Here is a 12,434-nt window from a genome sequence, read left to right as displayed (position 1 = left end):
TTTGAGAAGAGGTCTTCTAATCTAATCTAAGCAAGCCAAGCATTAACTCCTCTGTATAAGGAAGGGGAGAAAAGGTGTGTTTACAAAACAAGTCACATTCTGGAAGTATCCAAGCTTCAATTACTCATGATGTGCATTATCAACTCACCTGCTGATTATTTATGACTAAAGGACTAATCAGTCCGTAAATAGTGAAAATGCTCATCACAATTTCTCAGAGCACAGACTTTCTCAAAATCAACAGGTTTGTGCGACCCACAGAAATGTTTCTCATTCACCGAGCCAGTGAAGAAAAATGAATACTTTCAACCACAGTGGCTGACGCTGGACCGGTGGTTGACTCAAATCCCAGGTCACAATGATGAAGAACTGGTTGAATGTGATTCTAACCTATGTCAATGACACGACCTGTGCCCAGGTTATAGGAGTGATATTGAACAACCTCTGGGAAACGACGGGTGGCAAAAGCGCCTCTGCCGCCTACCCATTATTCACGAGAGATGGTGGCACCGATGTCTCCACTGAAAAATGTGAGACTGATTATGCCCGTGTCGATAATGGAAGACCGTCCAATATACTAAATGGCCCGTCTACTTTATTTAACCCCAAGTGCAAATTTCAGTGTTACAGCTGCTATCAAAGGGTGAAACCAAATCATGTGCTGATGTGACCAACTGAGAAAGTTGGTAGCACCAGTGCTACCAGTGAAAAGGTTAGTCTGGAGCCCTGTGATTGGATGACAAATCAAACAAAAAGTTACTGTCATTACTGTGTCAACAGCTTGCAAGATAAGATGCTGAACAGGACACTGATATGCATTTTCATTTGTGGTGAATCCTTGAAGCCAAGAATGTGGACCCGTCACATGAGATGCCCCCAGCCACACGATCAATGAAGAAGTTGTAATTAATTTACTATGAAGCCGATGACTCCCTGTTTTCACGATAGCATTATTATTGTTTATTATTTGTGAATGTTGAAATAAAAGTTCTATACTGGCCTATGTTTTGTATGTAAGTCAAATAGTGTGTGTGGGCAGTGCAAAGTGTGTGTTCAGTTTATGTGTGTGTTCAGTTAAGGGTATGACCACAACACTGTGAAAGCCCACAAGTGTGCGTGTGAGAACAAGGGACACAGTGTGTGAGCTTGACGTCACATTTTCATCACTCAGATATTAATAACACACACGCCCACACACAAATGCTTTGCACACTTCATGCACACACACATACACAATACACGTGATGGAGTATGGGGATAGGGGCAGAGGGGAGTGTGTGGGTGGTTGTGTGTTTGTGGCTTAAGTGAGAACAGATTTGGGAAGGGATGCGTCCTCTGAAGTGGGTTGAATGTGTTTGTGTGTATGAATGTGAGGTAACATTATAAAATAGGCTGTAAGAAGTTGAAGCATTTGATCACAATCCAAACAACACACTGGAGATATTCTAAGAGGTTGGTGCTGGGTCTGCTGCAGCACCACGAAGCCAAAGTCAACTGCTGTGAGAAGCACGAGTGTCTGCAGTCGTTACAGCGTCGGTACCTTCTGCGATCCAGAAAAAGTCCAAAATGACACAACACAGAGACGGTGTGAGGCCAAAAACCAAACACTGACTCAGACCAGACGAACAATGCATTCCATCCTTTTTGGAAGGTGGCCGCTTCAAATTAGTGGTGTTCTGGACGAGAAAGGAGGTTTTCTTTTTCCAAAAACAGAGATCCTCTGACCTGTAATGTCCTTAGATCTGGCTGCTGGGCTCTGCGGGGCTGCGTGATCAAACGGACAGTCTGTGGGCGCGCTCTGGTGAGCAAGAATTCACCCCGTCATCTTAATAAAGGCTCATCAGTGTAACCAAGCGGAGCTAGCAGGGCTAGTGTTGCTAACCCAGCGACCCTGTGTTATCTGCTGTAGGCCACGGCACAGGGGAGACTGGAGACCTGGGCCTGACCTCAGCTAGGCGGGAGGAGGCCGACAAGGTAATCTGTGCCCTATCTTGAGGCCTCGATCTCTGGTGAGAGGGCCAGAGTTAGGGGGAAAGGGGGGTAAGGGGGGCGGATGGGACAGCAGGCGGTCCCTTTGAAATGGAAGCCTGGGCAGGACATGAAGCGGACACGGCCAGGGAGGGGATCAACGGTGACACAAGGAGCTATTCTTCTGGTGAGCGAGCTGGAAAACAGGGAGGGATGCTTATCTGTGTGTGTATGCGTGTGTGTGTCTAGGATTACCGAGAGGCGAGCCACATGCGCTGACTGAGGGCTTCGCCGATGCCATTTCCTGCTGGCAGGGGTCTGTGTGAGTCAGTCTGGTAGGAGCGCAGAAGAAACAGCACCTGCAAACACACAAATACACACATACACAATTGAATTTTTAAACATAAGAGGACTGTCATTCACACATGAGCCAGATCAGCCTGACCTCAATGTTGCTATGTCTAGTTCATCCACTAAAAAACAGAAATGTTTTGGATTCACAAACAACTGAAATGAAAAGAGTTAAACCCGGTTTAAACAGGTCTGTGTCCTGGGTTCAGCTGGATACTAGCCCTGTGATACGCTGTCCACATGTCTGGTATGTCCTGCGCCTCCTTCCCAAAATGAGCTGGGATTGACCCGGACCAGGATAAGATGATACACAACATGGACACATTTTTTGTGAAAAAAACCTTCTAAATTTTGATCTCTATGCATCAGACAACATTTAACATGTGATCCACGTGTTTATACAAATTATGAAATGCACCTCCTGTTGGCTTTGAACAGACACAGATCCAAATCAGGCAAATTAAAATAGCAGAAGCGGATCTATGGACCTTGTGTACAAATGGCATTGCTATTCATAGACATGTTTCTGTTTGTACACAACAGTTCAGTGTAAATGCAACATTTTAAATAGTTCTCGCTCCAGGGCACAGACACTGCCTGTGTGTGCCTGACACCAGCAGACACTTATTAAAAAGTGGTTTTAAATGGATACCCTGGAGACTTTATTTTGAACTGTAGAACATACAGCAGTCTTTTATGTTTTAGAAATTGCTTCATAAAAACATGCTGCATTGTGAGGGAAGCACGTGGACTTGATAATCGAACAGAAATTAAATGAATGTTTATGTGTGATTTCTGGTCATCTCAGTCTTAAACCGATTGAATTAGATGGGTCTCATCAAACTGAATACAACAAAATCAAGTTTGGAAACATAATGTCGAGACACATAAGCCTGTTAATACTGCAGTGGATGATATGATTATTTTGACACTTATCGTTCTCTCTCTTTTTTTTTTTAGAGCCATGCACTCTTCATATTCGTTTTAAGTGATTAAACAAACTGGCGTTGTTACCTTTGGTCGCTGAAATCGCTTTACTGCAGTGTTTGCATTTGACTTCTTTTTCTTTGGTGTTGTCTTGACTGAACCAAAATGTGCCCAAAAGATTTTTTTTTTTTTTTTAGGTATAAGCTGCTCGGGGTGAGGCTCAGTGTTTGCACTCGTGTCATCCATATCGCCAACTTCGCTTTGAGTGAACCCAGACTAACATTAGTTGGATGGGATAGAGGCATATGACTGAGCACGAGTCGGTATTTTTTTTTTTTTTTTTAAGGGGACAGTTCATGAGCACACGCATTGGGGAAAGTATTAACCGAATTACCCAACATTAACAAGATTAAATGGGTTAATTGCCCACATCTACTACAGTGTTATTTAACCAACTATAGGTGCTGAACTTGAAGAGAGGACAGTGAGTGTCATGCCTTTTGATCCTTTGTGGCGCTTGAGCTCTGATCCTTGTGAAATACATGTGCGAGTTAAAAGATCTGCGGTAACTGTACAGCTTGTGGTGAAAGAAAAAGAAAACATATACATATATATAAAAAAATCATTCTTGTCATTGTGGCTGATGTGACAGAGTGAGAGTAAGCCAGTTAGTAGCAGGTGGACTGGTGGTTGGGAGTGTTCAGAGGCCAGGACACAGGCTGGCTGGCTGGCTGGGGTGTGTATTCTGGGCCTTGGTAAGTATACTCTTTAAGCCGGGGCCACGGCCACAGACCAGTAGGAAGCCATTCATTACGCTGTGCAAGGAAGGCAACGTGGGGAAAAACCAGGCCGACCACGTAGCACCAAGCCTGGCCACTGAGTCCTGGCCTGCCCCTTCTCTTCTCCTGCAGTCTCCACGCCCAGGCAACACCCACAGGCTCACACAAACAGCTTCCACACCCCTAGGTCCTTGTTCCTCTCGCTGTCACTCTCTACGGGCTTTTCCACCCTATAAAGCCCCAGAGTTGGAGCTGATACCCGAACCGAAAATTCAATCCGAGTAATTCCACCGTCAAAAACCAGTTCTAAAGAATCCATCACACCTGAACCAGCCTCTACAGTTTCTACTTCCGCTCACCTGTAGAAAGAGTGAATCTGCAAATTTACACGTGACCAATGACACAATGATTTCTTGATTAATGCTGTGTTTGACAAGAGATTAGCAAATTATTCCAGCAACATCCCATCCCGTTTGTGCAATATAGTGTTACCAGACTAAAATAATCTTGATGAACCACGTTGGACCTGTGACATCTGTTTTGCTGGTGCAAAGCAATTTTGTCGTACTGACAGGTCTGGCGAGCCTTATACCAACGAAATCAGCTACGTTGTGGCCTCTTGAACGTACTCATATACAACTTAGTGTAACATTATGTCGAGGGCACTGTAATGTCACCATACAAACCCAAACAGGACTGCATGCAACTGGAAAAATCATGAGTTATGAAGAAAAAGAGGAAAGTGAGGAGGTTCAATTTTAGGAGAATTTGAGAAAATACAAAAATGTCTTGATCAAATTGTACTATTTGATTTGGTGGTCAACAGATCCTCTGACCTGGCATTAAGCTCAACAACAATCATGCCTGAGGTGATGTGGAAGTTTCTGGATACTCCCCAGAATAATGTCACTAGGCTGTTTTTTGCTTGAAAGGTGTTGAAACCTGCAGATTAAAGTGATCAGTGTTATTGCATGCAGTTATGAAATCAGTAGACTCATTCAGAAGCACAGGCCTATTCATTAAAGGGTTGGGTGCAGCAGCAGGAGTGCCAGCACCAGCATTGGTTCCAGTGTCAGTGGCAGAGCCCTAAGTCTTCATTCCTTCCCTCCCCGTGCACTCCACAGCTACACCTCATCCACCAGGTTGGGAAGTCCCTGCTTGGGAGGCTCAACCAGCTCAATCCAGCCCGGCACAGAGAAAACCGGAATATTTATAGAAAGTACAGCCTCCCCGTTCCTCCTCCCAAAAACAGAGTACAGAACTACACCCCATGTGGGAGGAGATGCTGGGACTGGATCAAGCTAAAATGAATGGGAGACGATAAGACAGCAGCACAGGCACCTAGATCATTTTTGTTAATCCGATTTCAAGTTTTTTTTTTTTTTTTCCTTCACTGTGGCTAAATGTTTTTGGTTATCTCTATATTTCATGATGTTTCACAGTTAGCGCTGCTACAACTGCTATACCTGCAGGAAATTTACCATTCGAATTATTACTACTACAAAATGTAACTACTACATACTCAGAATATCTTCAAGTGTATTCGATTTAAGAATATTTAAGACATTTAAAGTTGCCCTGTAGAGTTTCAGGTCAGTATTTCTCTCAAGGTCTAAATAAAGTTCTGACAAGCATGCTGAATGCATTTTTTTTAAAGCCAAAAACACAATTATATAAGACCTTTGAAGGCCCTGACCTTAGCAATAACTGTTTAAAAAATTAGACAGGTTTCTTAATCCTGGAAAAGTAAGAAAATACTTCTCTTCTTCTATCTTCTATTCCTCCTTTCCAAAAAATTTATGGAGACTCACTCCGTCATTAATTTTTACTTTAATGTAGCATTAGCATCTAATATCTGGCCCTTTAGCCACTTAATGCTCCACTGTAATTAAAAGCTAATCTCTAGCTTTGTCTTTCTGCTGTTTGGTGCACTGCAGGTTTCTCATAGCATTTTCTTTGCAAACAGCTGCCTGCTGCTGCTGCTAGAACAGTAAAGTCATTGGCAATTAAAGTAAAAATGAAATTTTGCTAAAAGGCTAAAATGCTAAGCAGAGATGAGGGAGACTACAGACTACAGTGATAATTCATCAACTCATCACAGTTCATCACTTCTTTCATTAGACATATTAATTTGATTTATTATTAATATACAGATATTTACTAGTGCAGCTTTAATTCCCTGATATCCCTTCTAATGTATCACCATAGTAACAATCAAGAACTTTGGTTTGCAAATTCATGGAGAAAAAAAACAGCACTAAATATGAAAAATATCAAAACCTATTTGTACATCTTGTTCTCTAGTGAGGCGGTTAACGACTTGCGTGCGCGCGCGTGTGTGTGTGTGTGTGTGTGTGTGTGTGTGTGTGTGTGTGTGTGTGTTTTTCTGTTGCAACAAGCCTTACTCCTCTTTTGGGCCCGGTAAAAATAGTGGTGGTGGATGTGAGGTCCCTTCAGACTCTGTTATCAGCCTGCCCTGCCGTCCCTCCCACTGCCGCAACCTCAGACTGACCACACGCGGCAGAGAGCGAGCGCACGCACGCGCACGCACGCGCGCGCGCACACACACACACACGTACACATGTGCACACACACTCACACACAGCAAGTACAAGTGCAAATAATTGCACGTCAATTCGTTGCGCAGTCTAGTAAAACACAAGCACAAAGAAACATATAAATCGACATTCACATAAAACCAGATAGGGGTTAGACAAAGTGTGGACGCACCCAATTAGGCAGAGAGAGATCCCAATAAAGACGGGCTAAATATAAAAAGAAATAAACACACTCTCTGTCTCTATATAGCTGTATTCTTGCACAAACAAAGCTTCCATATGGGCTCATACTCCCTCACATATGCATATGCACATGGGCGTGACAACCAAGTCATTTAGTGGTATGTATATGTCTGTGTTACTACTTTGTCAAAAGTTAGAACCGAGCAGCACAAAGAGCCCCCAGGGAGCTGCTTGTTATTTCCATTATGTCCAGAGAGAGGTATGTATTTTTGTGTTGGCAGCATGAGCTCTGTGTGTGCGTGTGTGTCAATGTGGTATGTCAAGTCTGAAAATCGAAAAAATTAGCGCTCACGTCTTCTAAAGCAGTAAAATATGAGCCACTTCAGCAACAAGGGTCAGTTCACTCTCTGTTTCTCCGTTTCTTCGTCTCAAACTTTTAACTGAATTTCACTGGAAAACTGAGTCACTCTACATCGGAGACTCAACTTCGTCTACACTGAGAAAAAAAGCTTAACCTCTGACCACAATGAAATATTACCATGGCATTTTCTTTGCACTCTTACTTCAAGAATCATACTTTCATAAGATTTAAACCCAGTGCAGAGTTTGATTTGTTTCATTATAAATACCATATGAGCTTAATATATAATTTAAAAAAAAGTTAATATTAAGAGCAAAGGGAAAAGCTCCAAATGTGGTTGACTACAATATTTATTCAAAAAAGTTATTAACTGTATTTCCACTTACTATATTTTTCGGGAGCTTTCAACCACATCTCATGTTCTTCATCATGTAAACTATGTAAGGAAGCAAACTATGATGAAGACTATGAAATATGGCTGAAAGCCCTGAAAAAACCAATAAGTGGAGCTTCAGTTAAAATAATTCTTTTGAATCTCCAAATCTGTGAGGGGCAGGGTCTTAAACTGGAGCCCCAGTTTAAGACCCTGCCCCTCACAGATTTGGAGATTCAAGGACTTGGTAGAGAAACTTATGAGGTATTAGTTTTTGTGATTTTATTCTGGAATGTTGTAACTGCTTTTAATCTGTGTGTTTAAATCAAACACATTCATTCAACCTTGGTTTAAGCAGTGACGAAGGATCGTATACACAGAGTGGCCAACTCTAAAGTTGTGTTGCTGTTGATCCGTGTTCGCAATCCCACTGCATGGCAGACTTCCTTGTGTGGCCCCACTAGGACGCAACGTTACAACTTCAAGGTTAATGTCCGACACCAGAAGCAAACAGCTAGGATTCCCTCAGGAATCGATCAATCTTTTGTTGTATTAAAGGCACTGTCGGGGTTTTCAGGCCCACACATTCTTTCACTGGTTCAACCCTTTGGGTTTTCTCAGAAAGCCCAGGCAGACCACTGGCCAAAGGCTGCAGTCGTAACAGCAGACCAAAGGAAAATAGTTGGACGACGGCGGGGAAGAATGCATCTGGGAAAACAACACCAACATCACTTCTGCCAGAGAAAAGGAGACAGCAATACTCCTGATTCTCAAGGCTCCTTTTCCTCTCAGTCTCACTCTCATTTAGCCTCTGTTGTGGAAATACACAAAGGATTACATCCGCCAAGTTGGCCCTCCTCAAACCACCACAAGCCGCAGCTTTAATACTTCTGGCCTGTACCAGGCATTGTGGGCCACGGCTGTTGCTGGCGCGTGTCGAGAGTGGAGATCGGTGTCGGGTTGGTTTAGTGCCGGTCTGTCCAGCGGGCTTGTTAAGCAGTTCTGGTTGTATCAGCAGAGGTTTGGGGCACGTTGGACTGACGGAAGTGATTCCAATGTGTTTTAAGATGTTCTATCAAAGGCGGGGGCCTCACTGAGGCCATCCAAAGGACAGCGCTGCTTCAAGTTACACCAGGCAAAATCAGGCTGCTCTTAGCCATTAATTCAAACTCTGATATCTGTCCGGTAGTTTTGTGTTTTACGATTATTATCCAAAATTTCAAATGGAGAACCAAGATGTTTCTACCCTGACAAAACACCATGTCTATAAAGACAAAATTTCACAGCAAAATCAATTTATTGCAATAGAAATACCACAATCAGCAGTTTAGATTGTGAAGAAGAATTAAATTTGAGCCTAAAGTTCAAGTTTAATGAAATTTGACACATGAATTTACAGAGAAGTACGGATTAGTGCTAGGATTTGTAGAATTTTTCCAGCTAGCTACCATGTTAGTTCCTTCTCTGGCTACAGAAGTTCATCAACTCGTCGAGCAGGTAGTCACTACATCACCAAGCTTCTAGACCCACCTGTTTCATGAGGACATGTACGTGAACTTCACAGTGCCACATTCTGGTGTGACCTGATTCTTTGTTGAGCACTTAACATTTAAATTTAGGCAAAGGAATACATCTTTGAGATACGAAGGACGACCAGTAACCATCACAACTAAGTGTGACGGGCCAGGTTCCCTCAAAATTCCAGCTCAATAGCCACAAAATTTGCAAAAGAAAATGAAAATGAATTAATCTCTCCATCTACTACAGATAAAAATTGAAAAGGCACAAAGATACAGATGTATAGCAACGCATATACACTAAGAGACATATCAATCATGCAACCAAACGCCGCAATGGATGGGATGGATGCCATGGGATATGCTGAATGCCTGAATATAATTTTAATAGACCAATCATTTTCAAATTTGCAATCATAATCCATATTAGAAGAAGTGAAAATAGGTTTTTGTATTTCTTGCAAGACGTTCAGGGTTATCTATTTCAAAAACCTTAACCATTTGATGTCCCAAATCTTATTTCAATTCTGCTCAGTGAGACGTTTTACAATGGTTTCAAATGTCAGTCAACAATAGAGGTCTATCTGTATCTGATTTACACTGTTCAATTCAGCACACAACTCAAATCCGAAGAATTAATTGGAGTTGGAATTGGAGCTGGATGGAAACATCTTGTGTGTGGGTTTCAGACCTCTTCCCTGTGTGTGTGTGTGTGTGTGTGTGTGTGTGTGTGTGTGAGAGAGTCAGTGTGGTACAGCATGCATCAGCCGCTGTGATGGTTCCCAGCTCCACGCTTGGCCCACTAACAGTTGTTCTTTGCAGATAACAGAGGAAGTCATTTCTCCTTCCAGCAAAAACATCTGCTACCTGTTACACACACACACACACACACACACACATTACATACATTAGGTATCTCCCAAGGCTAAACACAATGTCTTCATCATCTCAGCGTAAACACACAACCAGTATGTGGTGTGCATGTACATACACACACAGACACACAGACACACACACACACACACACACACACACACACACACACAACTTTACTGAAGCCCAAACATCTTCCCTCATTGTACACATAAGTGCAGATTATTTTACACACACATAGCATGCACGGCCACTATCTCCTACATCAGTGGCCGTGTGTGTGATGCTCCCCTCCACACGTACGCACACTGCAGACCTCTATCTCTGTTTTGCTATATTTAGACCACTTCACCTGCATACAGCTCTACATCCCCTTCTATGACAGTCCTACCCTCTTCCCACAGCTGAACACGCCTTAAATATCTGCCTCCATCATCTCCATAATGCCCCCACCCATTTACCTACACACCTGCTATCTATAGCCTGGTTACAGATGGTCCCTGCAGATATATACAAACCTACCAGGACTGCCATCAGCAACCCAAAAATAAAACATTTAACCAAATGTTTTTAGGTCCATGTATTACACTGAAGAAAAAGAGGAAACTAGAGTTACTGTCTTGTGGTTGTATGAATCCACCAAAGCTGCAGTTTACATGCATGTTTGTACAGACTCATATAGGCTTCACACACACATCTTCAACCCGGCAGAACAAACTAGAACTTTTCCTTCTGTTCCCGATTTACAGCGTTGAATAATTTGCTTGTGTGAAATGTTGTCATAATTAGCGCATGAATTCTTCAGTTGTGCAATAACAGTGATCTTTCACCTTTAAAGCAGCAATTTTTATTCTTTTCATGCATAAATGAGAGTGAAGGATGAATGCCATACAACTGAGAACTTTCACCCAATGACATGTGACGTAGAAACATACGGGAATAGTAAATGTGTTACTCTTCTGGCCCAACTAGAGAGATTGTATTCGGAGGCCCAGTGAAGCTGAACAGTGTGTGAGGTTTAATGGTCTGGTGTGCTTTTGGTGGAAGGAAAAAGGAAATTAAATGTCTAAGGAAGGCTGCAGGCGTCATCTGTGCTGTATCCCGTACAGACATTTTTGCGACTGGGCGAGTGTGATGTACTGTACATCTCTACTCTCTCTTCTGGATGGTTAAAGAAACAGTTGAAAAAAATAAAAGAAATGGATGTACGTATATGCGCTGCTACAAAAATACTTTGAAGATGGTCACGAGATTTGCCTGGATACACATCAGCAACATTCTGCATCACTAGAGCGTGGACAGATTATTTTTGTTTTCAAAAGACTAAAACAAACTCTTAGCAGTTGGCCAAAAGGTGTGGTAACTAAGGGACCTGTGCTTATAATCAGTCAGTTGTGGTGGATGCAACTGTCAGGTTGCACGGTGCTGAATACAACTCAAGGACCCCTATTTTAATGGCACTGTGTCCCATGCTCAAATCAGATGACGGTGATTTGGAGAGCTAGTTTAGTTCATGTTAATGCTGAAACGATTAGTCAAACAACTAATTAGGAGGTCAAGCAAAAATATATGTATTTTTAATCACTGATTTATCATTTTAAATTGTCTACATTTCCTGGTTCCAGCTTCTCAATTATGAGGATTTGCTGTTTTTCTAAGGCTTTTATGATAATACACTGAATTAACCATGTACAAAATGATAGATTGATTAATCAAGAATATAGTCAAGAGATTAAGTGCAACACCTTGTGCACAGAAGTGTCAGGTACAGTGGAACATACTGGTAGTGATCAATCATGCAAATGTATTAAGTAGTTTCTGTGTCTTGTCCTGTCCTCCATTGCTGCTACTGTATATGTCTGAATATCCTTCTATGAATTTAGCACAACTACACATTTATTAAATGTTGACCATAATTAACAGCTTGGTTGTTACATTAAAAATGTCTGTGTGGGGCGTCGTGTGGCGTAGTGGTCTAAGCAGGCGCCCCATGTGTAGAGGCTACAGTCCTCGCTGCAGTTGGCCCCGGTTCGAGTCCCGCATCGGACGGCCTTTACTGCATGTCATTCCCCCTCTCTCTGCCTCCCCATTTCCTGTCTCTCTCCACTATCCTGTCCAATAAAGGCACAAAAGCCCAAAAAAATATACTTTATAAAAAAAAAAAAAAAAAAAAAAAAAAAAATGTCTGTGTTCCATGTTGTGGCTCTGTGTTGAAGCTGCTATAATACAAAGTGACAAGACAACAATGGTACAGGGCCCACATGACAGGACAGAGGAACTACCAACTGTTACAACATTTATTACATTCGACTGTAAATGACACAGGGCAGGTGAACATATGGTCTCATCCTTTTGTACGGGGAGACAGATGTAAAGACAGAGGGGAGAAAAAAGAACAGAAGACATGAGAGATACCAAGAAAGAATTTTTAAAAGGCAAGACAGAAAGCAGAGGAATAGAGGTGGAGAGGAAATAGATGGAGATGAACGAGAGGAGACGAATGCAGAAACAGATCAGGAGACATCTGGGGAGGCTCCACACATG

General features: G+C 42.3%; 1 protein-coding gene across 2 annotated transcripts in view; it reads right to left on the bottom strand.

The window, feature by feature from the left end:
• thada (THADA armadillo repeat containing) overlaps nucleotides 1-12,434 on the bottom strand; it is a 91,802-nt gene that overhangs the window by 32,683 nt on the left and 46,685 nt on the right. For both annotated transcript variants that reach the window (XM_056394671.1, XM_056394672.1), the window contains exon 30: nucleotides 2,224-2,327. In XM_056394671.1, the coding sequence (XP_056250646.1) occupies nucleotides 2,224-2,327 (104 nt within the window). The remainder of the gene's footprint in view (nucleotides 1-2,223; nucleotides 2,328-12,434) is intronic.

The sequence above is a fragment of the Seriola aureovittata genome, chromosome 14 (assembly GCF_021018895.1).
Source record: "Seriola aureovittata isolate HTS-2021-v1 ecotype China chromosome 14, ASM2101889v1, whole genome shotgun sequence".
NCBI lineage: Eukaryota > Metazoa > Chordata > Actinopteri > Carangiformes > Carangidae > Seriola > Seriola aureovittata.
The sequence above is the reverse complement of the archived record's forward strand: the minus strand, read 5'-3'. Positions and strand labels throughout refer to the sequence as shown.